This window comes from Ornithorhynchus anatinus, chromosome 11, assembly GCF_004115215.2.
Source record: "Ornithorhynchus anatinus isolate Pmale09 chromosome 11, mOrnAna1.pri.v4, whole genome shotgun sequence".
In the NCBI taxonomy this organism is placed as follows: Eukaryota; Metazoa; Chordata; class Mammalia; order Monotremata; family Ornithorhynchidae; genus Ornithorhynchus; species Ornithorhynchus anatinus.
The window spans coordinates 60,459,758-60,487,423 of record NC_041738.1 but is presented as its reverse complement, the minus strand read 5'-3'; the positions used below and the strand labels follow the sequence as shown (position 1 = coordinate 60,487,423).

The following is a 27,666-nucleotide window of genomic DNA, read 5'->3' as shown; positions in this document are numbered from 1 at the left end:
GCACATAGTAAGCGCTTAACACATACCAACATTATTATCCCTTCGTCGCTCTCGCACCACTAAGCCATCTCAGCACTGTGCTCATTTGTATATATTTCTATTAAGCAGCTCATTTGTATATATTTATTATATAAATTGTATATTCCAAGTGCTTAGTGCAGTGCTCTGCACATAGTAAGCGCTCAATAAATACTATTGAGTGAATGAATGAATTCACAACATGGCCAAGATCCGCCCTTTCCTCTCCATCCAAACCTTTTGAGTACAATCACTCATCCTATCCCGCCTGGATGACTGCATCAGCCTCCTTTCTGATCTCCCAATCTCCTATCTCTCCCCACTTCAGTCCATACTTCGCTCTGCTGCCCAGATTATCTTTCTACATGTCACCCCACCTCTTCAAAAATCTCCAGTAGTTGCCTATCAATCTGCGTATGAAGCAAAAACTCCTCACAGTTGGCTTCAAAGCTGTCCATCCCCTTGCCCCCTCCTACCTCACCTCCCTTCTTTCTCCAGCCCAGCCCGCACACTCCGTTCCTCTGGTGCCGCTCACCTCCTCACCGTCCCTGGTTCTCGCCCGTCCCGCCATCGACCCCTGGCCCACGTCTTACCCCTGGCCTGGAATGCCCTCCCTCCTCACCTCCACCAAACTAGCACACTCCCCCGCCGTTCAAAGACTTACTGAAGGCTCACTTCCTCCAGGAGGCCTTCCCAGACTAAGTCCCCCTTTTCCACTGTTTTCCCCTTCCCACCCCATCTCCCAATTTGCTCCCTCTGCTCTACTCCGCAGCCCCACAGCAGTTGTGCATATATGTATCTATAACTCTATATTAATGCCTGTTTGTTTTGATGTGTATCTATAATTCTATTTATTTATATTGATGTTATTGATGCCTGTTTACTTGTTTTAATGCCTGTCTCCCCACCCCCTAGACTGTGAGCCTGTTGTGGGCAGGGATTGTCTCCCTTTGTTGCTCAATTGTACTCTCCAAGTGCTTAGTACAATGCTCTGCACACAGTAAGCGCTCAATAAATACGACTGAATGAATCAATCAATGAATGGGTTCTAATTCCGGCTCTGCCACTTGTCTGCTGCGTGACCTTGGGCAAGTCACTTCACTTCTCTGGGCCTATCTCATCTGTAAAATGGGGGTTGAGACTGGGAGCCTCTCGTGGGTCAAGGGACTCTGCCCAACCCGATTTCCTTGTATTCATTCAATAGGATTTAATGAGCGCTTACTATTCATTCATTCAATAGTATTTATTGCGCACTTACTGTGTGCAGAGCACTGTACTAAGCGCTTGGAATGGACAATTCGGCAACAGATAGAGACAATCCCTGCCCAGTGACGGGCTTGCAGTCTAATCTTGTACCCACCCCAGCGCTTAGGACAGTACCATAATTATTATTGTTGTTATTAGTAGTAGTAGTAAGTGCCAAGGATACGATAGGGAGATTGACAGGGAGGGGTTCGGGCGGCACGCCCTCCGCCATGGAGCATGCGCACTGCGCTCCCCGAAGCGGCTCGCCTCCCTCCGATCCCGCCTTTCCGCCTCGGAGCATGCGCACTGCGCTCCCCGAAGCGGCTCAACTCCCCCCATCCCACCCTTCCGCCTCGGAGCATGCGCACTGCGCTCCCCGAAGTGGCTCACCTCCCCCCCACGGATCCCGCCCTTCCGCCTCGGAGCATGCGCACTGCGCTCCCCGAAGCGGCTCGCCTCCCTCCCGATCCCGCCTTTCCGATTCGGAGCATGCGCACTGCGCTCCCCGCGGCGGCCCGGTTATCCCCGATCCCCCCATCCCACCTCAGAGCATGCGCAGTGCGCTCCCCTAGGCGGCCCGCCTATTCCCGATTCCCCCGCCCCACCTCAGAGCATGCGCAGTGCGCTCCCCGCGGCGGCTCGCCTTCCCCCCGATCCCGCCCCTCCTCCTCGGAGCATGCGCGGTGCGCTCCCCAAGGCGGCTCGCCTATTCCCGATCGCCCCCTCCGGGGCATGCGCAGTGCGCTCCCCGAGGCGGCTGGCCTTCCCCCGGATGCCGCCCTTCATCCTCAGAGCATGCGCAGTGCGCTCCCCGTGGCGGCCCGACTATCCCCGATTCCCCCACCCCACCTCAGAGCATGCGCAGTGCGCTCCAGCGACGTCCCGCCTTCCCTCCCCATCCCGGCCTTGGGTCTCGGAGCATGCGCAGTGCGCTGTCCGGGTGGGGGGGGCGGGCGAGGAGCCCGCTGTCCATCATGGCGACGGCGCCGGGCGGCTTCGGGCCGTGGCTGGACGGGCGGCTGGAGGCCCTGGGGGTGGACCGGGCCGTCTACGGCTCCTACATCCGGGGTCTGCTGCAGGAGGACGAGGACGAGGAGAAGCTGGACGCCCTGCAGGGCATCTTGGCCGCCTTCCTGGTCAGCAGGACCGCGCCCCAGGGGGGAGGGGGCTCTCATAATAATTACCCTAATCAATATTGGTATTTGTTAAGCGCTTACCGTGTGCCGAGCACTGTTCTAAGCGCTGGGGGAGATACAGGGTCATCAGGTTGGCCCACGTGGGGCTCCCAGGCTTTGAAAAGCAGCGTGGCTCAGTGGCAAGAGCAGGGGCTGGGGAGTCAGAGGTGGTGGGTTCGAATCCCCACTCTGCCACCTGTCAGCTGGGTGACTTTGGGGCAGTCACTGCACTTCTCTGGGCCTCAGTGACCTCATCTGTCAAATGGGGATGAATAATAATAATCATGTTGGTCCCCATACCACTTAATAATAATAATGTTGGTATTTGTTAGGTGCTTACTGTGTGCCAAGCACTGTTCTAAGCGCTGGGGGAGATACAGGGTCATCAGGTTGGCCCACGTGGGGCTCACAGTCTTCATCTCCATTTTACAGATGAGGGAACTGAGTCACAGTGAAGTGACTTGCCCACAGTCACACAGCTGACAAGTGGCTGAGGTGGGATGAAGACCGTGAGCCTCATGTGGGACAACCTGATCACCTTGTATCCTCCCCAGCGCTTAGAATAGTGCTTGGCATATAGTAAGCGCTTAACAAATGCCAGCGTTATTATTACTATTCATTCAGTCGTGTTTCTTGAGTGCTTACTGCGTGCAGAGCACTGCTTTAAGCGCTTAGAAAGTACAATTCAGCAATTCAGTCGTGTTTATGGAGTGCTTACTGGGTGCAGAGCACTGCTCTAAGCGCTTAGAAAGTACAGTTCAGCAGCATTCATTCAATAGTATTTATTGAGCGCTTGCTGTGTGCAGAGCACTGTACTAAGCGCTTGTAATGGACAATTCAGCAACAGATAGAGACAATCCCTACCCAACAACGGGCTCACGGTCTAAAAAGGGGGATACAGCAAAACAGAAGTAGTCAGGCATAGTGATAATGATGGCATTTGTTAAGCACTTATTAGGTGTCAAGCACTGTTCTAAGCGCTGGGATAGATACAAGGTAATGAGTTTGTCCCACATGGGGCTCCCAGTCTTCATCCCCATTTGACAGATGAGGCCACTGAGGCCCAGAGAAGCGAAGTGACTGGAGAGTCACACAGGTGACAAGTGACTCCCAAGCCCGGGCTCTTTCCACTGAGCCAGGCTGCTTCTCAATATCATGAAAAGAGATGAATGGAATCATAGGTAGAATCATAGTACACATCATTAATAAAATAAATAGCATAATAAATGGGTACAAATAGATACCAGGGCTGTGTGGAGGGAAGGAGGGGAGACCAGAGGGAGGGAGTTGGGGCGATGGGGAGGAGGAGCAGAGGGAAAGGGAGGGCTCAGTGTGGGAGACAGACATCAAAACAACTAAACAAACATCAATATAAATAGAATTATAGATACATACACATCAAAACAGGTAACTGGGCATCAATATAAATAGAATTATTAGGTATATACACATCAAAACAAGTAAGCAAGCAGTGTGGCTTAGTGGAAAGAACCCAGGCTTGGGAATCAGAGGGTGTGGGTTCTAATCCCAGCTCCGCTACTTATTAGCTGTGTGAATTGGGGCAAGTCACTTGTCAGCTGTGTGACTGTGGGCAAGTCACCTAACTTCTCTGTGCCTCACTTACCGAATCTGTAAAATGGGGATTAACTGTGAGCCTCACGTGGGACAACCTGATGTCCCTGTATCTCCCCCAGCGCTTAGAACAGTGCTCGGCACATAGTAAGCGCTTAACAAATACCAACATTATTATTATTATTATTCTTCTCTGGGCCTCAGTGACCTCATCTGTAAAATGGGGATTGAGACTGTGAGACCCACGTGAGACAACCTGATTACCTTGTATCAACCCCAGTGTTTAGTACAGTGCTCGGCACATAATAATGATGATGACGATGGTTTTTATTAAGCGCTTACTATATGCTTAACTTATCTATAAATAGATAAAATGACAGATCTGGACATCAGTGCTGTGGGGCGAGGGGAGGGAGGGAGAGTGAAGGGAGCGAGTCAGGGTGACGCAGAAGGGAGGGGGAGATGAGGAAAAGTGGGGCTCAGGGAAGGCCTCTTGGAGGAGATGGGCTTTCAATAAGGCTTTGAAGGAGGGGGAAGAGTCATTGTCTGTGGGATGTGAGGAGGGAGGGCGTTCCAGCCCAGAGGGAGGACGTGGGCCAGGGGTCGATGGTGGGACAGGCGAGAACGAGGCCCAGTGAGAAGGTGAGCGGCCCCAGAGGAGCGGAGCGAGCGGGCTGCGATGGAGAAGGAGAGAAGGGAGGTGAGATAGGAGGGGGCGAGGCGATGGACAGCTTTGAAGCCAAGAGTGAGGAGGTTTTGTTCGATTATGGAGGTGGATAGACAGCACGCAGTAAGCGCTCGATAAGTAGGACTGACTGAACGGTCCGGGGATTCCACAGTCCAGGGGCCTCCCCACCCCACGCCCGGTAACGGGGAGACCTGGACCACCGAGGTGGTCCCCACTGTGGAAAGGCAGAGCTGGGGCCACCCTGCCAGGGAACGAAGCGGGGTAAGGCTGTGGGGGTTGGTGGCTTTTTCCCCCTGCCCTCCTCGGGGTTGCCCCCTTCCTGCTGCCTCCTCCTCCCTGCGGCTTCTCACAATAATTTGGGAATTTGTTAAGCACTTACTACGTGCCAAGCACTGTTCTGAATGCTGGGGTAGATGCAAGGTAATTCATTCGTATTTATTGAGCGCTTACTATGTGCAGAGCACTGTACTAAGCTCTTGTAAACTACACTTCAGCAATAGCGACAGACAGTCCCTGCCCACACCGGATTTACAGTCTAGAATTTGGGAGACAGACATCATGACAAGTCAACAGACCAGTAGAAATAAGTAGAATTAGAGAGATATACACATCAAAACAAGCAATCAGGTTGTCCCAAGGGCTCGCAGTCTTCATCCCCATTTTACAGTCGAGGTCACTGAGGCCCAGTGAGGTGGCCAAGGTCACACAGTAGACAGGTGGTGGAGCCGGGATTAGAACCCATGTCCTCTGACTCTCAAGCTCGTGTTTTTTCCACTGAGTCACGCTGCCTCTCCCCTGCTCTCCTCCAGCTCCCCATCACTGTCCCCTTCTTGTTCCCCGCGACTGCTCCCATGTTTGGCAGCAGAAGCCCCAAGTCCCCGGGGGCGAATCCACGGTTCCCTTGTGCCTCTGCCCTGCCTGACCTTTTCCTGCTGAGTGGAGGAGGGGGCGGGTTGGGGCAGAGCCAGGGCTTACACCGGGGTTTTGGGGGTCCAGCCTAGAGCCCCCAGTCCTCCCCTCGGCGAGGCCTCAGTCCGTCGGGGGCAACTTTGAGATGATTTGGGCCTGGAAACCTGAACACAGGCTATGGCCGGTGGCCGGATTTGCTCCCCGAAGACTCCAGGCCCTCTCTGCTGCCGGCCCCGCCACCGGAGAAATAACAGTAGTAAACTGTGGTATCTGTGAAGCGCTTACTGTGTGCCAGGCACTGTACTAAGCGCTGGGGGGGTAGAGACAGGCAAATCAGGGTGGAGACAGTCCCTGTTCCACATGGGGCTCACAATCTCTAATCTCCATTTTACAGATGCAGTAACTGAGGCACAGAGAGGTTAAGTGACTTGCCTATGGTCCCGCAGCCAACACGTAACCTGATGGGGAATGGGGAGGCTCCCGTCGGAGTGAACCACCTCCCCCTCCCGAATCCCCAGGCCATTCCCTTCCCACTCCGCCTTCCTCTCCGCTTCCCTGACCGGGAATCTCTTCCCACTCCCGGTCTGGACGCCCGGGGCCGAGCAGGTCACGTCCCACGACCCCGGAGCAGCTGTCCAACCCGGCCTGCCCGGACCTGCTGATTGACTGTGGCTTCAGAGGCCGAGCCGGGTGGACAGGTGCTCGCCTGACCTGGCCTGACCCCCCAGCTGCGCGGCGCCCGGCCCCGCCTGGCCGGCTGCTCTTCGAGGCTCGTGGCATTAGGGGCAATCGAGCTGTTTCTTATTTCATCTCCTCCGGGCGGTTTCTGAAGCCTCTGGGAGCAGGGGCAAGACCCAGCGTGCCGCCGAGTCGGTTACTCACGACCCCCCGAGGCTGGGGGCCGGGTGCTCCTTCAGCCGGGCGCGGCCCGGCGCCCAAACTGGGCACAGGCTGCTATGGTTTGGCCCACGGGGATAATACTAAAAAGAATGGCATTTCTTAAGCGTCTACTATGTGCCAGGCATTGTACTGAGCACCGGGTTGGATACAAGCAAGTAGGGGTTGGATCCAGTCCCTGTCCCACTTGGGGCTCACGGTCTTAATCCCCATTTTCCAGATGAGGGAACCGAGGGTCGGAGAAATGAAGCGACTTGCCCGGGGTCACCCAGCAGACAGGTGGTGGAGCCAGGATTAGAACTCCCGTCCCGACCCCCCGGGCCAGTGCTGTGTTCGGTCATTCAGTCGTATTTATTGAGCGCTTACCGTGTGCAGAGCACTGTTCTAAGCGCTTGGGAGTACAGTGCAACAATAAACGGACACGGTCCCTGCTCACAACGAGCTCTATCCACTAGGCCGCACCGATCTGCGGTTGGAAGCCCGTTCCGTTCTCTTGGGCAGCATAAAGGTGGGAGTTTCATGCCAAGGGCAGGGTGGGGCCGGTTTCCCTCCGTCCCCTTGGCCTAGCGGCAGGGACACGAGTCGGGGAGTCAGAGGCCCTGGGTTCTAATCCCGGCTCTACCCCTGGTCTGCTGCGTGAGCTTGGTGAAGTCACTTCGCTTCTCTGTGCCTCAGTTACCTCATCTTGTAAAAGGGGGATTAAATCCTATTCCCTCCTACCTAGACTCTGAGCACCACGTGGGCCAGGGACTGTGTCCAACCTGATTATCGTGTACCCGCTTCAGTGCTCAGAATAGTGCTTGGCACATAGTAAGTGCTTAAAAAAGTACCATTTTAAAAAAAGAAAGAAACCCTGGGGCCCCAGGCTTCACTGCCTTGGAGGTGTGGGGTCCCTTACAGTACCCTCTAAACTGTCAACTCACTGTGGGCAGGGAATGTATCTGTTATTGTTATATTGTCCTCTCCCAAGTGCTTAGTTCAGTGCTCTGCACCCAGGAAGCGCTCAGTAAATAGAATTGACTAACTGGTGGTTCCAAGTATTATTCATATTAACGTCTGCCTCCCATCTAGACTATAAGCTTGATTTGGGCAGGGAATACGTCTGCTAGTTCTGTTGTATTGGACTCTCCCAAGCGCTTACAACAGTGCTCTGCGCAAATACCATTGTTCGATTGGTGGGCAGGGACTGGTCAGCTGGGCCTGGGGGGAAGGATTATAGGGGAAGCGTCTCTCGTCGGACAGAGGGGACGGGGGCTACTGTCGGAGGGCAGGGCAGGTCGGGATGGACCCCGGACCCTTTTGCTTCTCACTGCTGGGGGCCCAGAAGGGAGACCCATCGTGTCACATAGAGAAGCAGCGTGGCCTAGCGGTTAGAGCCCGGGCCTTGGGTCAGAAGGACCCGGGTTCTAATCCCGCCTCCGCCACTTGTCTGCTGTGAACCTTGGACGAGTCACTTCACTTCTCCGGGCCTCAGTTCCCTCGTCTGTCAAACGGGGATGACGACTGCGAGCCCCAAGTGGGACAGGCACTGCGTCCAGCCTGATGAACCTGTACTTACCCCGGCGCTTAGAACGGAGCTTCACCCGTAGTAAGCGCTTAACAAGTACCGTAATTATTAGGACTCCTATTTTTGTTGTTGTTTGGTGCTGGGCCCAGCGGCTCCAGAGACCCCCGGCTGTGTCCTTTCAGGGTCCTCTTCCCCCCCTCCACCAGAGTCAGCCGTCCCCCCGCGCCCCAGCCCTTCCCTGTTGACCTTTGCTTGCTCCGAGGGACTCACCGGGCACCACCTCCTCCAAGCAGGAAGAAGAGTCGCTGCTTGCCGTGTGCCAGGAGATCATCGCCCGCTGGGCGGAGGCCCAGACGGTCGCTGCCGCCGCCGCCGCCAACGCCGAGAGAAAGGAAGGTAACGGAAACCTCCCCTCGCCGTCCACTTTAAACCCCTCCATCCCCTCGCCCCCTCCTACCTCACCTCGCTGCTCTCCTGCTACGGCCCAGCCCGCACCCTGCGCTCCTCAAGTGCCAGCCTTCTCACTAGACGTCCGTCTCGCCACCGACCCCTCGCCCACGTCCTGCCTCTGGCCTGGAACGCCCTCCCTCCTCAAATAATATAATAATGTTGGTATTTGTTAAGCGCTTACTACGTGCCGAGCACTGTTCTAAACGCTGGGGGAGATACAGGGAAATGAGGTTGTCCCACGTGAGGCTCACAGTCTTCATCCCCATTTTACAGATGAGGGAACTGAGGCACCGAGAAGTGAAGTGACTTGCCCACAGTCACGCAGCTGACAAGTGGCAGAGCCGGGATTCGAACCCATGAGCTCTGACTCCCAAGCCCGGGTCCTTTCCACTGAGCCACGCTGCTTCTCTGTAAATCCCACAGACAGTGACTCTCCCCCCGCTTCAGAGCCTTTTTGAAGGCACATCTCCATTCATTCATTCAGTCTTATTTATTGAGCGCTTACAATGTGCAGAGCACTGGAGTAAAAAGGATAATGCAACAGTGAACAGACACATTCCCTGCCCACAATGAGCTTACAGTCTAGAGGCAGCGAGACAGGCATCAATATAAAAAAATAAATTATAGAGGCCTTCCTTGACTAAGCCCTCCTTTCTTCTTCTCCCCCTCCCTTCTGCGTCGCCCTGACTCGTTCCCTTTATTCATGCCCCCTCCCAGCCCCACACCACTTATGTCCAGATCTATCATTTCTTTCTATTAATGTCTGTCCCCGTCCCCCCCGAGACTGTAGACTCATCGTGGGCAGGGAATATGTCTGTTTATTGTTCTATTGTACTCTCCCAAGCGTTCGGTACAGTGCTGTGCACACGGTAAGCACTCAATAAATATGATTGAATGAAGTAAGCACTCAGTAAGTACCACTGATTGATGGAGTCAATGGTCACTATGTGCTAAGCGCCAGGGTAGATACGGGGTAATCGGATCAGGCCCTGACCCCCACAGAACTCACTGTCTGAGGGGGGAGGGTGAACAGGTATTTTATCTCCATTTTACAGATGGGGAAACTGAGGCCCAGCCAAGGTAAATGTCTTGCCCACAGTCACAGCAGACTGGTGGCACAGTGGGGATTAGAACCCAGGGCCCGTGAGAGCCGTGTTTGCTGCCCGTATGTATAATATATATACTGGGTGCCAGGCATAGTAAGCGCCGGGGTAGATACAGAGTCATCAGGTCGGGCACAGTCCACGTCCCACACGGGGCTCACGGCTTTAATCCTCATTTTCCAGACGAGGTAACTGAGGCCCAGAGAGGTGAAGTGACTTGGCCAAGGTCACGCAGCAGAGATGTGGGTTAGAACCCAGGTCCTCCGACGCCCAGGCTCTTTCCACGAGGCCACTCTGCTTCTCCACTCTTCTCGGCCGAAACGGAGCCCTCCCGCGCTGGCCGTGGAGCGGTCTGTCTGGGGCCTCTCCTCTCCCGGCAGGTTAGGGACACCCTGGGGGTGACGGCCTCGGGTCCCAGCCCCGCCGTCTCTCTCTCTCTCCCTTCCCAGACGAGGTGCTGGCCATCGCCAGCCTGATGGAGAAGCAGGCGCAGATCGTGGTGAAGCCCCGGGCCGTGAGCGAAGAGGAAAAGCAGCGCAAGGCCGCCCTGTTGGCTCAGTATGCCAACGTGACCGACGACGAGGAATATCCTGGGGGGAAGGGGCCGGGAGGGAGAGAGGGAAGGAGGATGAGGGAGGGGGGCGCGTTTGGTCCTCCCGCCCACTCCACGGGCATGCTGTGTGTTCCAGGGCAGCCCCGCCCCTCTCTGGGTGCCACCCCCCCAATAAAGGGTCATCCTTCGGGCTTTATTTTTATACCGTTTTTTAAGTGCTTACTGTGTGCCAGGCACACTGTACTAAGCCTCGGGGTAGATCCAAGCTGATCAGATTGGATCCAGTCCCTGTCCCACAAGAGGCTCACAGTCTTCATCCCCGGTGAGGGAACGGAGGCCCAGTGATGCCACTTGCCCAGTGTCACATAGAAGACGTGGCTGAGCCGGGATTATTAATAATAACGATGGCATTTGTTAAGCGCTTACTGTGTGCTGAGCACCGGGGAGGATACGAGGTGATCAAGTTGTCCCACGTGAGGCTCACAGTCTTCATCCCAATTTTACAGATGAGGTCACTGAGGCAGAGAGAAGTGAAGTGACTTGCCCCAAATCACACAGCTGACAAATGGCGGAGCCGGGATTCGAACCCATGAGCTCCGAGTCCCAAGCCCGACATCTTTCCACTCGGCCACGCTGCTTCTCATTGATTCCCTCGTATTTATCGAGCGCTTACTGTGTGCAGAGCACGGTAGTAAGCGTTTGGGAGAGGACGGTACAACAGTAAACAGACACGTTCCCTGCCCGTAACGAACCCGTCGGGGCCCGCTGGCTCCGACAGCCCTCAGCGGCAGAGGGGTTCGCCAGCCGTGATCCGGGGGGTCCCGGGAGCGTGGGGGGGGGGGTAAGGGATGGGGATGGGGTTCGCCGGGAGGGCGGAGGAGGAGCGGCAGAGACCCCATTGTGGAGACGCTTTTCCCTAACTCCCGGCCGACACCGAGGCGGCGGTGGACGTGAAGGACGGCTCAGCGGGGAGCGCCGCGACCCTCGGCTCCGACAAATGTATCCTTCTCCTTGACGGGCCCCTCACCCGGGAACACGGTCCCCCCGGGGGACCCCGAAGAGAGGCGGCCCCCTCTCTTGATTAACTGCGGAGTTTCTTTTGTTTCGTATGGTATTCGTTAAGCGCCTACTATGTGCCAGACACTGTACTCAGCGCTGGGGTAGATAGAAGGTCATCAGGTTGGACACAGTCCCTGCCCCATGTGGGGATCACAGTCTCAATCCTCATTTTCCAGACGAGATCACCGAGGCCCAGAAAGTGAAGAGACTTGCCCAAGCTCACCCAGCAGACAAGTGGCGGAGCCGGAATTAGAATCTAATAATAATATTAATGTTGGTATTTGTTAAGCGCTTACTATGTGCCGAGCACTGTTCTAAGCGCTGGGATAGACATAGGGGAATCAGGTCGTCCCACATGGGGCTCACAGTCTTAATCCCCATTTTACAGATGAGGGAACTGAGGCACAGAGAAGTTAAGTGACTCGCCCACGGTCACACAGCCGACAAGTGGCAGAGCTGGGATTCGAACTCATGAGCCCCGACTCCAAAGCCCGTGCTCTTTCCACTGAGCCACGCTGAATCTGACTCCCAGGCCCGGACTCTGTCCCCCAGTCCACGCTCTGTTAATAATAATAATTATTATAATGATCATTGTGGTATTTAAGTGCTTACTATGTGCCAGGCACTGTACTAAGCGCTGGGGTGGATACAAATAAACGGGATTGGACGCCGTCCCTGTCCCACACAGAGCTCGCAGTCTTGATTCCCCTTTTACAGATGAGATGATATTTGAGGCCCAGTGAAGTGACCTGCCCAAGGTCATACAGCAGGATAAGCGGCAGAGCCGGGATTAGAACTCGGATCCTTCTGACTCCCGGGCCCGGCCTCTTCACTAGTCCACGCTGCTTCTCCTAAACATCACGTTGGCCAAGGGGGGATGCGGATGATAGAGAAGAACCGTCGGTCAGTCGATGGTATTTATTGAGCGCTTAACTGTGTGCAGAACGCTGTCCCGAGCACTTGGGAGAGTGTGGTATAGCAATAAAAGATAATCCACCACGGGCTAAGGGTTCTGGGAGGAGGGAGAGCCGAAGAGGGGTGGGGGGACGTCGCGCCCCAGGCCCGATCCAGAACGCGGGGTCCCGGGCCCCTCCCCGCCCGTGTCCCCTTTCTCCCCCTTAACGGCGGCCAGCCCTGTTCCGGAACACGAACGTGGAGGCCGTGCTGGCGGCCCGCAAGCTGGAGCGGGACGGCCTGCGGGACGAGGCCCAGCGCAAGAAGGAGCAGGACAGGCTGCAGCGGGAGAAGGACAGGCTGGCCAAGCAGGAGCGCAAGGACAAGGAGAAGAAGCGCACACAGAAGGGCGAGCGAAAGCGGTAACGGCGGCCGGCGGGCCCGGGACCGCCCGACCTGCGGCGGGGCCGGGGGCGGCCCGCCCGCCGGGGCCGCGGGCTCCTGGGGGTGGGGAGGGAGGGAAGGAAGGAACGGACGCCCGGCTGAGAGGTGGAAGGTGGGCGACCCGGCGGGGGTTTAACCCGCTCCCCGGGCGTGCCCCTGCCCACCCGACCGCAATCCCCCCACTGGGTTTAGTCCCTAAGCCGGGCTAGGGGAGGGCCCGAGCCCCGTCGGCTTGCTTCCTGGGCGGACCGGAGCCTTCCGGAACAGAGCCCCTCCGCCGAGCCGGCCCCCCCCGGGCTCTTGACCCTTTGCCTGTCCCTCCGGCCTGCAGATGCCCTGTGGCCCCGCCCCGGGGCGGGATGGGCATCGGGGGGCTTCAGCCTGCAGGGGCCCCAAGGGCCGGTTGGGGGATGGGGGCGGGGCAGGGGGGCGGGAAGAAGCAGGCGGGACCCGGCCTCCCTCCTGGAGCCGTCTCCGGGGACCCCCCACTCCAGAAAAAGCTGCTCTTTGGGGGTCAGGCTGACCGGACACCCCCCTCCGCCCACTGCCCTTGCTGGTCCTGCCCCCAGGGAAGAGGCCGGGCCACGGCTGCCCCCCCTCCGCTTCCCTCTCGGTCTTCCCTCAGCCTCCCGCTGCGCCATCCGGTCAGAACCTGGGTGGGTCAGCCCCTCGGCCCGGATCGGGATCCGGTTTTGGGGGCTCGGGGATTGGGGGCACCTCGGTCGGACCCTCTCAACAGGGGTGGGGGGGAAACTCTGGACTAGGAGAGGAAGCTCGCCTCCTTCCCCTCACCCCTGATCTGTGGTGCTGCCGAAGGAAATGTTCATATTTTCCAAGGGTTTTTTTTGTTCCAAATAAACACCTAATATTTAACAGATCATTTCTGTCTTCTGATTTTAATTACGATAACGACTCTGGTACTTAAGTCCTTATTCTGGGCCAAGTACTGTTCTAAGCGCTGGGGTAGCTACAACTTAATCAAGTTGGACATAATCCCCGTCCCACATGGGGCTCACACTCTTCAGCCCCATTTTACGGATGAAGTCACTGAGGCCCAGAGAAGCGGAGTGACTTGCCCAGAGTCACACAGCAGATACGTGGCGGAGCTGAGATTAAAACCCAGGTCCTTCTGACTCCCAGGCCCCAGCTCTATCCACTAAGCCTCGCTGCAATTTCCCTAGTAATAATAAAAATGATGTTGGTATTCGTTAAGCGCTTCCTGTGCCGAGCACCGTTCTAAGCACTGGGGGAGATACAGGGTATTCAGGTTTGTCTCACGTGCGTTTACAGTCTTAATCCCCATTTTACAGATGAGGTGACTGAGGCACAGAGAGGTCAAGTGACCTGCCCAAAGTCACAAAGCTGACCAGTGACGGAGCTGGGATTAGAACCCACAACCTTTGACTCCCAAGCCCGGGCTCATCCCACTAAGCCACGCTGCTTCTCCTTAGCACAGCGCTTGGCATACGGTAAGCGCTTCACAAATACCACAGTCTTGATCGTTCGTCTCCTTCTCTGCGTGGCCTTGGGGGGATCTCGGAGTTGGGGATTTTGACAGGACGCTCTTTGCTGGTGACCTGACCCGCTGGCAGCAGGGACGGTCGGTCTGGGGATGTGGTGGGCAGCGAATTCCCCCTCTGTGCCTCAGTTTCCTCGCCTGGATGTGGCAGGATGAGCCCGACAGGCCTGGAGACGCAAGGATAATTGAGGGGGTGGGGAGCAAAGTGGCTAATAATAATAATGGCGGGATTTGTTAAGCCCTTACTACGTGCCAGACACTGGACTAAGCACTGGGGTGGATACGGTCCCTGTCCCACCTGGGACTCCCAGCAGTCATCCCCATTTACAGATGAGGTAACTGAGGCCCAGGGAACTGAAGTGATTTGCCCAAGGAAGTGGCCGACCCGGGATTAGAACCCGGGACCTTCCGACTCCCAAGCCCGTGCTCTATCCGCTAGGCCACGCCGCGGCTCCGGGGCTACCGAGGGAGGTCTCCGCGGCCCGGCATCAGGCAGGCGGCACCTGGGCGGACCGTTGGGCTCGGCGTAGACGCCCTTGTAGCGTTCAGCGCCCACCAGGCCTCACGAGTCTGGGTCCTTCGGATTCAGACGCCGCGTTTAGGACATCGGCGTGGGTCGCGATTGATTTGTTAAAGCGAGATGCCGGCCAGCTGCTCTGGGATTTTTCACCGTTCTAAATCGATGGCTCCAAATGGGGCTTGGTAATCCGGTCATTTTCTCCGCCGCGGGGAGCCCTGGGTCGTGCCCCGCCATCCGGGTTAGTTGGCAGGAAGACTCCGGGAGGGTTTTTCCCACCCGTCCCACGGCTTTCCGGTGCTCCGCCCCTCCCTTGGCCCAGAAGAGCGGACCCTACAAACGTGGAGAGTGGAGTCGGGAAAACCCCTCTGACCTAAATTCCGAGACTCCACCCTGCGAGTGGGTAATTCTTCAGCCTTTGAGGGAGGGCGCGGGGGCCCTTGGGGACGGGGAACCCAGACTGCTCCTGGTATTCTCACGGTTGAAGGAATAATAATAATAATAACAACGATAATTACGGTATTGGTTAAGCGCTAGAAAATGTAGTAGGCACCGTTCTAAGCGCTGTGGTAGGTACAAGGTAATCAGGTTGGACACGGTCCCTGTCCCACATGGGCTCCCGGTCTTAATCCCCGTTTTACAGATGAGCGAACCGAGGCCCCGAGAAGTAAAGTGACCTGCCCCGGCTTATCCGGCAGACAAGTGGCAGAGCCGGGGTTAGAACCCAGGTCCTTCCGACGCCAAGGCCCGGGCCCAGACCACCAGGCCACGCTGCTTAATGGGGGAAGGCCTCTTGGAGAAGATGCGACCTTAATAGGGCTTTGAAAGGTGATGAAGCTTCGAAGCTGAGGAGTGCTTTGGAAAACCTTCCTCTTCAAGTGCTTAGTACAGTGCTTTGCACACAGTAAGTGCTCAATAACTACGACTGGATGAATGAAGAGCCAGAATGAGGCCCTGGGAGAAGCGAAGTGTGGGAAGAACCTGCTGTGGGGAAAGGTGTTCTCTAAATACCAAATCAGACCCAACCTTCCCAAAGCGAGGTTTTGTCTCCCCATGTGTGGACCGTGCCGACTTCCTGACAACGCTTCTAGAAAAATGGCACCCCAAGGGCCCACTTGGAGATCGGGATGGGTCTTCACTCTGGGTAGCGCGGTTATCTCAAGGCTTAGTGGCCCTGGGAGTCGGAAGGACGTGGGTTCCGATCCCGGCTCCTCCACGTGTCTGCTGTGTGACCTCGGACAAGTCATTTCACCTCTCTGGGCCTCCGTGACCTCATCGGTAAAATGAGGATAAGGGTGTGAGCCCTATGAGGGGCGGGGGCTGCGTCCAAGCTAACTCGTATCTACCCCAGCGCTCAGAACAGCGCTTGGCACCTAGTCAGCGCTTAACGAGGACCATCGTTGTTATCATTAATTATCGTGATCACGGATGGCCGGGACCAGCCCGCCGGACACCTCAAGTCATCACTTTGCCGAAACGTTTCCGAGCTGGAAGGACAGAGGAATCCGACGACGTTTTCAACAAAGGTTAAATTTATTTCTTTCCTGACAGGTTAAATTCGGTAAAGGATACCCGTTCTTACAACACCCAACGTGTTTGGGACCAAACTTAACCTTTCTTTTCCCGAGTAGTGAATGAGGTGGTGTCTGTTTTATTTGCTGTCACTGATGTAGCCCATTTGGGCAGTTCCCCGGGGCGGATCAGTGATCGGAGCGGTTTCACTACGGTTTCCCCTGATACCTAGATCAGTTTCTTCCGTACTTCATCTAAAGAAAATTTACCCGATGTGATTACCCTTCTTTTTCCTTACGAGGATGCCTAAATCTAGAAAGAACAGACATTTGAATTGTCCGTCTCTCTCTCCAAGGGTAGTTCAATTCAACTTCATCAAGACATTATAGCTTAACTCTTCTAAACTTGGGTCAAACCCGGTAGCTCCCGAGCCACCGATAATACCGACCTTACCTATTAAATTAAGAAATTACACCCGCTCCGTACCAAGGTGGTAAGTGATGAGAAGCAAGAAAAAGCCAAGCTCTCTCAAACGCACAGGAGCGAACGAAGGAACGCAACCACCCAAAATTTACACTATCCAATTTCCAACCTAACTAGCTAAATCGTTACCTTGGGAAAAAAAAAAAAAAAAGGACATTTTAGAACCTCAGGATACCCTCTGGGAGAAGTGGCCAACCAAGGGTATTTGTCATTATTTTGATTACTGTGGAGGGAAAAAAAAAAAATCTCGCTAAACTAGACAGAGGAAAAGGTAATATTTTGATTCAATTTAAATACTTTAAAATTGGCAACTTTTAATCGCTAACAGTTAAACTTTCAAGAATATGCACAAATGATTTGAGCAGGCTTTCTATACCGTAACTTGCATGGTTTTCACATTGGCACTCATCACTAATTTAGGAGAATCGAATGTGTTTCACTCCATCAATTTAGGCACTAAAATTTCAATTTCGGAAATACGGTTCTATCTTAAATACGAACGTTTTTACCCGAATACTTGGCTTAGCCTCATTTTCCTCCTGCTCCCAGGGTTTGTACGGGGTTTTGTAAGACAAAGGCTTTCCAACCACAGTCCGGACCCGTCCTGGATACCGGACCGAAGCCTCAACTGATTGAGGGTCACTCGGTCATTAATCGGAAATCTACTTACTAAGGCAAACCGGAATGACACTTCTCAACGACGAGAACGTCACCTTTCCCCTGTCCTGCCTTGCAGGATGGGTTTAAGCAACACCACCGTGGTTCCAAACTCAGTCGGGAGACAAAACTGACCTGTGAGTTTGGGCGAGTTTAGACCCTCGCTGCAGGGAAGGGTGGGGACGGGGCGGGGAGGGGCCGGGGTGGGGAGGACAGCCAACGTAACGTTACCTTGGAGTTCTCCCCGAACTGCGTGGTGATCAGACAGACATGGCTGATTACGACACTGGAGTCGAACTTCATTAACCTATTAAAACTTGAAATCTGGAAGGAAGAGTAAAAGAACCGAAACTTAACCTATTTAAAATTCCTTTCGGACCCTTGGTCCTTTCCCTTTCTGGCTCCTCTGGGGGCTCCCGGCCTCTTCACTGTTGACTCGCTTCCTCTCCCCGATGGGGCACGGGCTCGCTGTTCTCCTTGCTCTTGCGGGTTTTGATTTCACAGCCCTCTCCGTCCTTCGGCGGCTTCTTCTCGTCCACTGGGCTCTTGGGAGGGGCCGCCTTGGGCAGGGTCATCTGGAGGGCACACCAGAGGGTGGTGCGCACCATCCTGGTACTGCAGCACATCTCTCTGATTGCCAGCGCCAGGGCGAGAACATCTAGGAGAACAGTTAGGTTGGTAATAACCATGGTAATAATAATCACGATGGCATTTGTTAAGCGCTTCCTATGTGCTGTTCTGAGCCCTGGAGAGGATACAAGGTGATCAGGTTGTCCCACGTGGGGCTCACGGGCTTCGTCCCCATTTTCCAGATGAGGTCACTGAGGCCCAGAGAAGTGAAGTGACTGGCCCAAAGTCACCCAGCTGACAAGCGGCTGAGCCGGAATTCGAACCCATGACCTCTGACTCCCAAGCCCGGGCTCTTTCCGCTGAGCCACGCTGCTTCACAGCGTGAGCGTTCCCCGGTGAGCCCTCTTTTCCTCCGCTCCCACTCCCGCCTGCGTCGTCGCCCCCGCTCCCGGCCCCACAGCATTTATATCCAGATCTGTCATTTATTTATTTCTATTAATGTCCGTATCCTCCTCTGGACTGTAAGCTCCTTGTGGTCGGGGAATGTTTATTGTTAGATCGTACTCTCTTAAGTGCTTAGTAGAGTGCTCTGCACACAGTAAGCGCTCAATAAATATGAGTGAATGAATAAATAAGCCCTTTCTATGCATCAAGCCCTGTACTAAGCGCCGGGGGAGATACAAGATCATGATAATAATAATTATTGTATTTGCTAAGTGCTTATTAGGTGCCAGCTACTGTACTAAGCGCTAGGGTGGATACGACCAAGCCAGGTTTGACACGGTCCCTGTCCCGCAAGGAGCTCACGGTCTCAATCCCCATTTTCCAGATGAGGCAAGTGAGGCACAGAGAGAAGTTAAGTAATTATAATAATAATGTTGGTATTGGTTAAGCTCTTCCTATGTGCAGAGCACCGTTCTAAGCGCTGGGGGAGATACAGGGTCATCGGGTTGTCCCACGTGAGGCTCACAGTTAATCCCCATTTTACGGATGAGGTAATTGAAGCACAGAGAAGTGAAGTGACTTGCCCACGGTCACACAGCTGACAAGTGGCAGAGCCGGGAGTCGAACTCATGACCCGTGACTCCGAAGCCCAGGCTCTTTCCACTGAGCCACGCTGCTTCCCTTGCCCAAGGCCACACAGCGGACAGGAGGGAATGTGTCTGTTTCTCCTTAGATTATACTTTCCCAAGCACTTAGTACAGTGGTCCGCACAGAGTAAGCGCTCAATAAATACGGCTGAGCGAATGAAAGGAGGCAATCCCTGGCCCCTCCTCAGGCTCTGAGGAGGAGGGAGGACAGGTTTTGGGCCCCCATTTGAGAGATGAGGTAACTGAGGGCCACGGGAGTGAAGTGACTTGCCCAAGGTCACGCGGCAGGCCAGTGGCGGAGCCGAGATGTGCCCTCTAATAGTAATTTTGGGGCTCGTTACGTGCCAGCCGCTGTTCTAAGCGTTGGTGTGGAAACAGGCAAATCGGGTTGGACCCAGTCCCTGCCCGACATGGGGCTCACAGTCTCCATCCCCATTTTCCAGATGAGGTAACCGAGGCCCAGAGAAACGAAGTGACTTGCCCAAGGTGACACAGCAGACAAGTGGCAGAGCCGGGATTAGAAGCCACGACCTTCTGCCGCCCAGGGCCCGGCTCCTAGAAGCAGCGTGGCTCAGTGGAAAGAGCCCGGGCTTGGGAGTCAGAGGTCATGGGTTCGAATCCCAGCTCTGCCACTTTTCAGCAGTGTGACGCTGGGCAAGTCACTTAACTTCTCTGGGCCTCAGTGGGGATGAAGACTGTGAGCCTCACGTGGGACAACCTGACGACCCTGGATCTATCCCCGGGCTTAGAACAGTGCTCTGCACATAGGAAGCGCTTAACAAATACCAACATTATTATTATTATTTCCACTAGGCCAGGCTGCTTCCCACACTGGGAGGCTCCGTTGAAGGGTTAGTTCAAACCGATGAGTCCAGGACCGCACCGGCCACAGTTACATTTCCCTAGAGTTTTTGAGCCGGTGGAAAGTTAGACGTGCTCGGTTGAAAACTGTCTTATCGCTGGCACGGGGACAGTCGTACGTTTCTGAAGAGATGAGTTAGCTAGCATGGCTTAGCAACCTTTGCTTAGGACTCTGTGTCCCACGTGGGACAGGGACTGGGTCCAACTTAATAATAATAATTCTGATATTTGCTAAGCTCTTACTATGTGCCAGGCACTGTACTAAGCGCTGGGGTGGAGACAAGCGAATCAGGTTGGACCCAGTCCCTGTCCCCCATGGGGCTCACAGTCTCAATCCCCATTTTACAGATAATAATAATGTTGGTATTTATTAAGCGCTTACTATGTGCAGAGCACTGTTCTAAGCACTGGGGGAGATACAGGATCATCAGGTTGTCCCACTTGAGGCTCACGGTTAATCCCCATTTTCCAGATGAGGGAACTGAGGCACAGAGAAGTTAAGTGACTTGCCCACGGTCACACAGCTGATGAGTGGCCGAGCCGGGATTAGAACCCATGACCTCCTGACTCCCAGCTCTATCCACTCCACCGTGCTGCTACTTGATTATTTTGGACCTACCGCAGGGCTGAGTACGGTGTTCGGCCCAAAGTCGGCCCTTGATGAGTACCAGAGTTATTACTATTTGTTATTATTGTTTTTATTAGAGCTGATGCTGCATCAGTCGCTCTCTCTCTGGGGCCTCCACGTCGCTCCTGCCCTGTCCGGCCACCAACCGAGAGTGAATCTTAAAGGGTCCTAAGTTAATGATGATAATAATAATAATGTTGGTATTTGTTAAGCGCTTACTATATGCCGAGCACTGTTCTAAGCGCTGGGGGAGATACAGATTAATCAGGTTGTCCCACGTGAGGCTCACAGTCTTAATCCCCATTTTCCAGATGAGGTCACTGAGGCACAGAGAAGTTAAGTGACTTGCCCAGTCACACAGCTGACAAGTGGCGGAGCTGGGATTCGAACCCATGACCTCTGACTCCCAAGCCCGTGCTCTTGCCACTGAGCCACGCTGCTTCCCGAAGTTAGAAAAGGCTGCCCGAGAGCCAGGGTTTTCACAGGCTTTCCCGTCCCTAGTAGGGGAAGGAATCACCCCGGCTGAGGCTGACTGCCCCCGTCCCCACCAGGATGTGAGGACCGAGCCCAACGGGACATCAGAGGAAAAGAAAAGTTGTCGGGGGCCGGGAGGTGCTTCCTTTAGGCCTAGGTATCGGGTCACGCCTTCACCCCTTCTTCCCTGTGGGAGAGTTCACGGGGATCGGGTCTAATTCCCGCCCGTATATCCTTTCCGGCGCTTAGTATGGTGCTCGGTCCCGCGTAAGCATTTAATCCGAGCTCTCCCTATTATTACTGTATTTGCTAAACGAGTGTCGAGCACTGCTCTAAGCGCTGGGGCAGATACGAGATCATGGGGTCGGACACAGCGCCTGTCTCACAAGGGGTTCCCAGTCCAGGTTGGAGGCCCCGTTTTACAGCTGAAGTTACATTCATTCAATAGTATTTATTGAGCGCTTACTATGTGCAGAGCACTGTACTAAGCGCTTGGAATGTACAATTCGGCAACAGATAGAGACCATCCCTGCCCATTGACGGGCTTACAGTCTAATCGGGGACTTGCCCGAATTCGCAAAGTAGGTAAGTGACGGAGCCAGGATTAGAACCCCGGCCCTCTGACTCCATCTATACTTCTATTTATCTATTTTGATGCTATTGATGCCTGTCTACTTGTTTTCATTTTGTTGCCTGTTACCCCCTTCTAGAGTGTGAGCCCGTCGTTGGGTAGGGATCGTCTCTGTTGCCGAATTGTACTTTCCAAGCGCTTAGTACTGTGTTCTGCGCACAGTAAGCGCTCAATAAATAGGATTGAATGAATGAATGAATGAATGAATAAATGAATGCCTGCGCTCTTTCCATTAGGCCTTGCTACTAAGATAGCCCCAGGAGGGCTAGGGACCGTGTCTGACCCGATTACTTAGTAATAACAATGTTGGTATTTGTTAGGCGCTTACTATGTGCCGAGCACTGTTCTAAGCGCTGGGGTAGATACGGGATAATCAGGTTGTCCCACGTGAGGCTCACAGTTAATCCCCATTTTCCAGATGAGGTAACTGAGGGCCAGAGAAGTGAAGTGACTTGCCCACAGTCACACAGCTGACAAGTGGCAGAGCCGGAATTCGAACCCATGACCTCTGACTCCCAAGCCCGGGCTCTTTCCACTGAGCCACGCCGCTTCTCTTGGGTAGTATCTACCCAAGTGCTTAGAACAGTGCTTGGCAAACAGTAAGTGCTTAACGAACACAATAATAATAATAATAATAACAAGGATAATTACCATACCGGCCAGGTCTACGTTTCCTTCAAGTTCCTGAGCCAGCAGCCGTTTAGAAACCTGAAGTTGACTATGTCTAACGCCGGCAAGGCGTCCGTGTTTCTAAATCCGAGTTACGGAGCCGAACACCGTCTTGAGCCTGAATTTCAGCTGGGAATGACCCTGCCCGTGTAGACGTTAGCTTTCTCAGTTAAAGGGGATTGGACCAGCGCGCTTAGTACAGTGCTTGGCACATAGAAAATGCTTAGCAAACACTATTGATAATATTATTATTATTATTCCCGTTCTTACCTCGGTCGTCCTGGCCTCTGGGGGCTCCTTGCCTCTGCCGAGCCGAAGCGTTCACGATCTCCTCCTTCCTCCGCGTCTGGACCAGACGAATGGACTCCAAGTGCTTGTCGAGCGTGATGGAGATGTTGATGTGGAGGGGAGAGCTACGAAGGCGCTCCATCTTACCCAGTAAAGTGACGACCTGTGGACAGTGTTTTCCATCTCGGTTACCCCCGTCGCCGCACGCTCCTTCCACTAATCAATCGTTCCATGGTATCTACTGAGCGCTTACCATGTGCAGAGCACTGCGCCGAGTGCGTGAGAGAGCACGATAGAACGGAGTTCATAAGAATCGTGGTATTTGTTAAGCGCTTACTCTGTGCCAGGCACCGTTCTAAGAGCTGGGATGGATACAGGAAAACGGGTTTGGACACAGCCCCTGTCCCACATAGGGCTCCCGGGCTTAATCCCCATTTTACAGATGAGGGGACTGAGGCCCAGAGAAATGAGGTGACTTGTCGAAGGGCACCCGGCAGAGCAGTGAGATTAGAACCCAACTCCTTCTGACTCCCGGGCCCATGCTGATTCCACTAGGCCACGCTGGTTCTCTATAACGGAGTTGGTAGCCAAGTCCCCGGCCCACAGAGAGCCCACAGTCTAGAAGCAATAACACATAATTAGATAGTACAGAATATTAACACTAATACAGAATCTCATTTTGCCCCATGATTTTCTGCGGAAGACCATCTTGGTGGAAGAAGAGCGGAGTTGAGGAGATTGAGCAAGAGGCGCGAGAGCTTCACGTGCCGATCAGTTGCGCTTAGCACAGCGGAAAGGTTGCCCTGCCCGGTGACACGAGCAGATGATGAGATGTGAGCAAGTCGGGTCAGTGCCCGGGTGTAATAATAATAATGTTGGTATTTGTTAAGTGTTGACTATGTGCCGAGCACTGTTCTAAGCACTGGGGTGGATACAAAGTAATCAGGTTGTCCCACATGAGGCTCACAGTTAATCCCCATTTTATAGATGAGGGAACTGAGGCACCAAGAAGTTAAGTGACTTGCCCACAGTCACACAGCTGACAAGTGGCAGAGCCGGGATTCGAACCCATGACCTCTGACTCCAAAGCCCGTGCTCTTTCCAGTGAGCCACGGTGGGGGCCGGGGCAGGATGGAACACGAGGAAGACAAGGGGCAACAGGCAGAAGGGCTCGAAGCCCCCACAAGAGTGGTGGGCAGTGGCCACAGCAGTCAGTCAGTCAGTCGTATTTATTGAGTGCTTACTGTGTGCAGAGCACTGTACTAAATGCTTGGGAGAGCCTGACACTGCAGTATAACAGACACACTCCCTGCCCACAACAAGCTTCCAGTCCAGAGGGTGGTCTGCTAGAGTGACCAGCCACCCCAGCAGAGGTGGGTCAGGATGGACCTTGGGGTAGAGAAGAAGTGTGGCCTAGTGGACGCAGCATGGGTTTAGGAGTCAGAAGGACCTGGGTTCTAATCCTGGCTCCCCCACAGGTCTGCTGTGCGATCGTGGGCAAGTCATGAGTTTGAATCCCGGCTCTGCTGTGTGACTTTGGGCAAGTCACTTAACTTCTCTGTGCCTCAGTTCCCTCATCTGTAAAATGGGGATTAACTGTGAGCCTCCCGTGGGACGACCTGATGACCCTGTATCCACCCCAGCGCTTAGAACGGTGCTCTGCACATTGTAAGCGCTTAACAAATACCAACATTATTATTTCACTTTTTTCGGCCTCAGTTACCTCATCTGGAAAATGGGGATTGAGACCGTGAGCCCCATTTAGGACCGGGACTGTGTCCAACCCATTTTACAGATGATTTGCTCGTATCCACCCCAGCGCTTACTGCAGTGCCTGGCACATACTAAGCGCTTAACAGATACCATTATTATTATTATCCGTGACCCGATATTATAAAACAATCAAGTTAAAGAGGAGGTTTTTAGCCCCACTGAGGGGATGAGGCAGAGTCAGGCGGGTTCTCCAATCTAATGCACCGTATTTTCCCAAGCGTTTGGTAGAGTGCTCTGCACCCGGTAAGCGCTCAGTAAGCGGCATTGACTCTGCCCGGTCCTGAAGGCTAGCAGACATAGGCCCGGTGAGACTACTAGGTGGCTCGGGCTCTGGTCTGCAAAGGGACACTATCTGGACCTCTCAGTATGGTTCCTCCGAAGGACGTCGACATCGAGCACCGCGGAGGTTTTCGATTCCTGGGGAAATACTGACTCGGTCTGCAAACTGAAAGCTGACACCGATGTTCTGAGCGGGGCTGAGTTCAGACCTCTTTGTATCTTCCCCAGTGCTCAGTACAGTGCCTAGCGCATAGTAAGAGCTTAACAAATACCGTTAAAAAAACAAAAATGACATCCCGAATAGATGCTTCTCTCACCTACCGGTATTATTTCCTTTTCCTAGCCTTTAGCCTGTGCCGGTATACAGAAAGCTCTTCGTGGGCAGGGAATGTGTCTACCAACTCTGTTATATTGTTATACCGTACTCTCCCGAGGGCTTAGTACAGTGTTCTGCATGCAGTAAGCTCTCAAAAAATCCGATCCATCCATCACATTTAATAAATCCGATTGATCGGTCAGTAAAACAGAACTGGTAGACACACTCCCTCTCCAAAAGCAGCTTACAGTCTAGAGGGGAGATGGACATTAAAATAAACGACAGAATGGACATAATTGCAGGGGGGCTGAGGGTGGGGTGAATAAAGCATACAAATCCAAGTTCAAAAGCAACACTGAAGGGAGAGCGAGGCAGGGAAACGAGGGCTTAGTCGGGGAAGGCCTCTTGGAGGAGAGGTGCTTTCGGTAAAGCTTTGAAGCGGGAGACGGCCACGGTCTGTCAGATGTGAAGGAGGAGGGAGTTCCGGGCCAGAGGCAGGACGTGGACCGGGGTCGGCGGCGAGACAGAGGGCGAATGGCTGCACGCAAACAGACCGTCGGCAAATGTACTAGGGAACTCAAAAATGAGTAAGGAATTAAGACTGGAAATTCTAGTAATTATTCAGGGAAGCTATCCAGAACCATTCTGCCCGAGTGAAACCACAGAATAACTAAGATGCCAAGAAATTTGCCTTATGTGGGCTTGAGAAGTTATGGGGTTGGTTTTTTTTTTCCTTAACAATTTTATAGTTCCTTCAAAATTCCACAAAAGCAGTGTAATGGGGAGGTCTCGGAAAATATTCACAGGGCTCTGCACAGAGTAAGCGCTTAATAAGGGTTATTACAATAATAATAATAATAACGTTGGTATTTGTTAAGCGCTTACTCTGTGCAGAGCACTGTTCTAAGCGCTGGGGTAGATACAGGGTCATCAGGTTGTCCCTCGTGAGGCTCCCAGTCTTCATCCCCATTTTATAGATGAGGTAACTGAGGCACAGAGCAGTGCAGTGACTTGCCCTCAGTCACACAGCTGACAAGTGGCAGAGCCAGGATTCGAACCCACGCCCGCTGACTCCCAAGCCCGGGCTCTTTCCACTGAGCCACGCTGCTTCTCAACTCCAACTGTACTCCAACTGTAATTCAATTACAACTGTATTACAACTGTACTTCTGCTTTGGAATCTCCGGGCAGAGCTTCCACAGTGGAGTTAGATTTCGTTTTCTGAAGCAGTCACTCAATCCATGCGATTTACGGAGTGCTCACTCTGGGCAGAGCCCTGCCCCAAACAGAGGACATCCTAATTGAAAACCCGGCCCGTGAGGTGAATGAACGATAGCAGGATGTCCAAACCGCGGCTCTACGGAGAGCTAGAGTTGGGAAACCAAAAGCCAGGAGGGCAGGTGAGATGTTTAAAGGCCACAGTACAACGATGCCGTATCGGATCTGCAAACTGGGAGCCGAAAGGCGGAGCAGAGACCTGCAGGGTGAACTGCCGTCAAGAAAGGACCGGCGCTTTTCAAGCAGAAGCTCCCTGAGGATTGTGAGACGTGACGGAAATAAAGCAAAAACAGCACTGCAAATAACAAACATGACATAACAAGGGACAGACTCTTGGGGTGCACAATGTGGCCAGGACTGTGGGTCCCTCAAAGGCCTTTTCAGTCACGCACGTACACACAGGCTCTCCGAATTTCCCTTACAACAGTACTGTAAAGACAACTGCCCATATTGCGTGCGGGGGTGTGGGTTTTGTTCCTTTGGGAACTTCCTTGCAAACTCGGTTGAGGTTTAGATCCTTTCTGGGGAGGGACTACGTCTGCCAACTCTGTTGCACTGTATTCTCCCAAGTGCTTAGTACAGTGCTCTGCACACAATAAGTGCCTAATAAACAGCAGTGATTGATTATGACAGGCTTGAAAACTGAACCATTTCAGTTGCTAGGAAGGGGGAGAATCTTTTAGAAAATCAAACTTCGCTCTTTGAACTTCAAAATAGGTCAAAAATGACCAAATGGTTTCCTCACTTCCCTACAGACATTCATCCCTCCGCTAAGACCAGACACGGAATAGAAAGCGTTTCAGAAAATCACGGGCAGCACGGCGTAGTGGAGAGACCACGGGCCCGCAAGTCAGAAGGTCTTGGGTTCTAATCCCAGCTCTACCACGTCTGCTAGGTGACCTTGGGCAAGTCGCTTCACTTCTCTGGGCCTCGGTTACCTCGTCTGTAAAATGGGGATTTAGAGTGTGAGCCCCACGTGGGACAGGGACTGTGTCCAGTCTGATTAACTTCTATCTCCCCCAGCGCTTAGAACAGTGCTTGGCACATAGTAAGCGCTTCACAAGTACCAAGTACCCAAATGCGGCTTACGAAGCCCCAAGCAGATCGGAAATTTCAACGGGCGGAATTGGAGGAGACCTCCCGTTTCACGGCTCACCCTGGCTTGCTCTCGTAGCTCGTCCACGATTAATCGGTCCACCCGGGAAGGGTTGGAGGTCAGCCTCGGAATCGGTGTGTTATTCGTGCTGGAGACTTTCTTTCCCGGATAATTCTTGGCGAGGGACAGTTCAACCTGGGAAAAATGGGAGACGCTTTTCAGACGGCTGGCGGCGTTAGATGATGAAAATGCATTCGCCCGGAGTCGGGAGGTAAATTTATCCCCGTGGGCGGGGAACGTGTCTGCCAACTCTGCTGCACCGTACTCTCCCGCGGGATCGAGTACAGTGCTCTGCACACAGTAAGAGCTCGATAAATAGCGCTGATCGATCGGGCGAGGCAGAAGCCTCCTGTGCTGTTTTAATCCCGGAGAGCGCTGCACGGTGAGAATAAACCGGTTGGAGGCAGGTACCCCTTGGGCCCCAAATGAGGATGGTGTGGCAATCAGGTGG

General features: G+C 53.8%; 2 protein-coding genes across 3 annotated transcripts in view; one reads left to right on the top strand and one right to left on the bottom strand.

Annotated features, from left to right (window-relative positions):
- Positions 1-2,192: 2,192 nt before the first annotated feature.
- On the top strand, positions 2,193-13,394 carry CCDC43 (coiled-coil domain containing 43). 2 transcript variants are annotated; one of them, XM_029076299.2, is made up of 5 exons: positions 2,193-2,399; positions 8,305-8,407; positions 10,014-10,149; positions 11,052-11,116; positions 12,309-13,394. In XM_029076299.2, the coding sequence occupies exons 1-5, from the start codon at positions 2,238-2,240 to the stop codon at positions 12,494-12,496; spliced, it is 654 nt and encodes a 217-aa protein (XP_028932132.1). In that variant the 5' UTR covers positions 2,193-2,237; the 3' UTR covers positions 12,497-13,394. The 2 variants fall into 2 exon arrangements, with proteins under 2 accessions (XP_028932132.1, XP_028932130.1); XM_029076297.2 differs by having other exon boundaries at positions 8,302-8,407.
- A 2,670-nt stretch (positions 13,395-16,064) lies between these two features.
- Positions 16,065-27,666, bottom strand: part of MEIOC (meiosis specific with coiled-coil domain) — a 28,491-nt gene continuing 16,889 nt past the window's right edge. The window contains exons 6-8 of the mRNA XM_029076300.1: positions 27,216-27,350; positions 22,397-22,577; positions 16,065-17,860 (exon numbers count right to left, since the gene is read on the bottom strand). Coding sequence (XP_028932133.1) covers positions 17,628-17,860; positions 22,397-22,577; positions 27,216-27,350 — 549 coding nt within the window. The 3' untranslated portion in view covers positions 16,065-17,627. The remainder of the gene's footprint in view (positions 17,861-22,396; positions 22,578-27,215; positions 27,351-27,666) is intronic.

Excerpts from the sequence above, each read along its gene's own strand:
- CCDC43 (XM_029076297.2), top strand. The coding sequence starts at position 2,238 with ATGGCGACGGCGCCGGGCGGCTTCGGGCCGTGGCTGGACGGGCGGCTG. Across the intron at positions 8,408-10,013 it reads CAACGCCGAGAGAAAGGAAG|ACGAGGTGCTGGCCATCGCC; the intron begins GTAACGGAAACC and ends CTCCCTTCCCAG. Across the intron at positions 10,150-11,051 it reads AACGTGACCGACGACGAGGA|CGAGGCGGCGGTGGACGTGA; the intron begins ATATCCTGGGGG and ends CCCGGCCGACAC.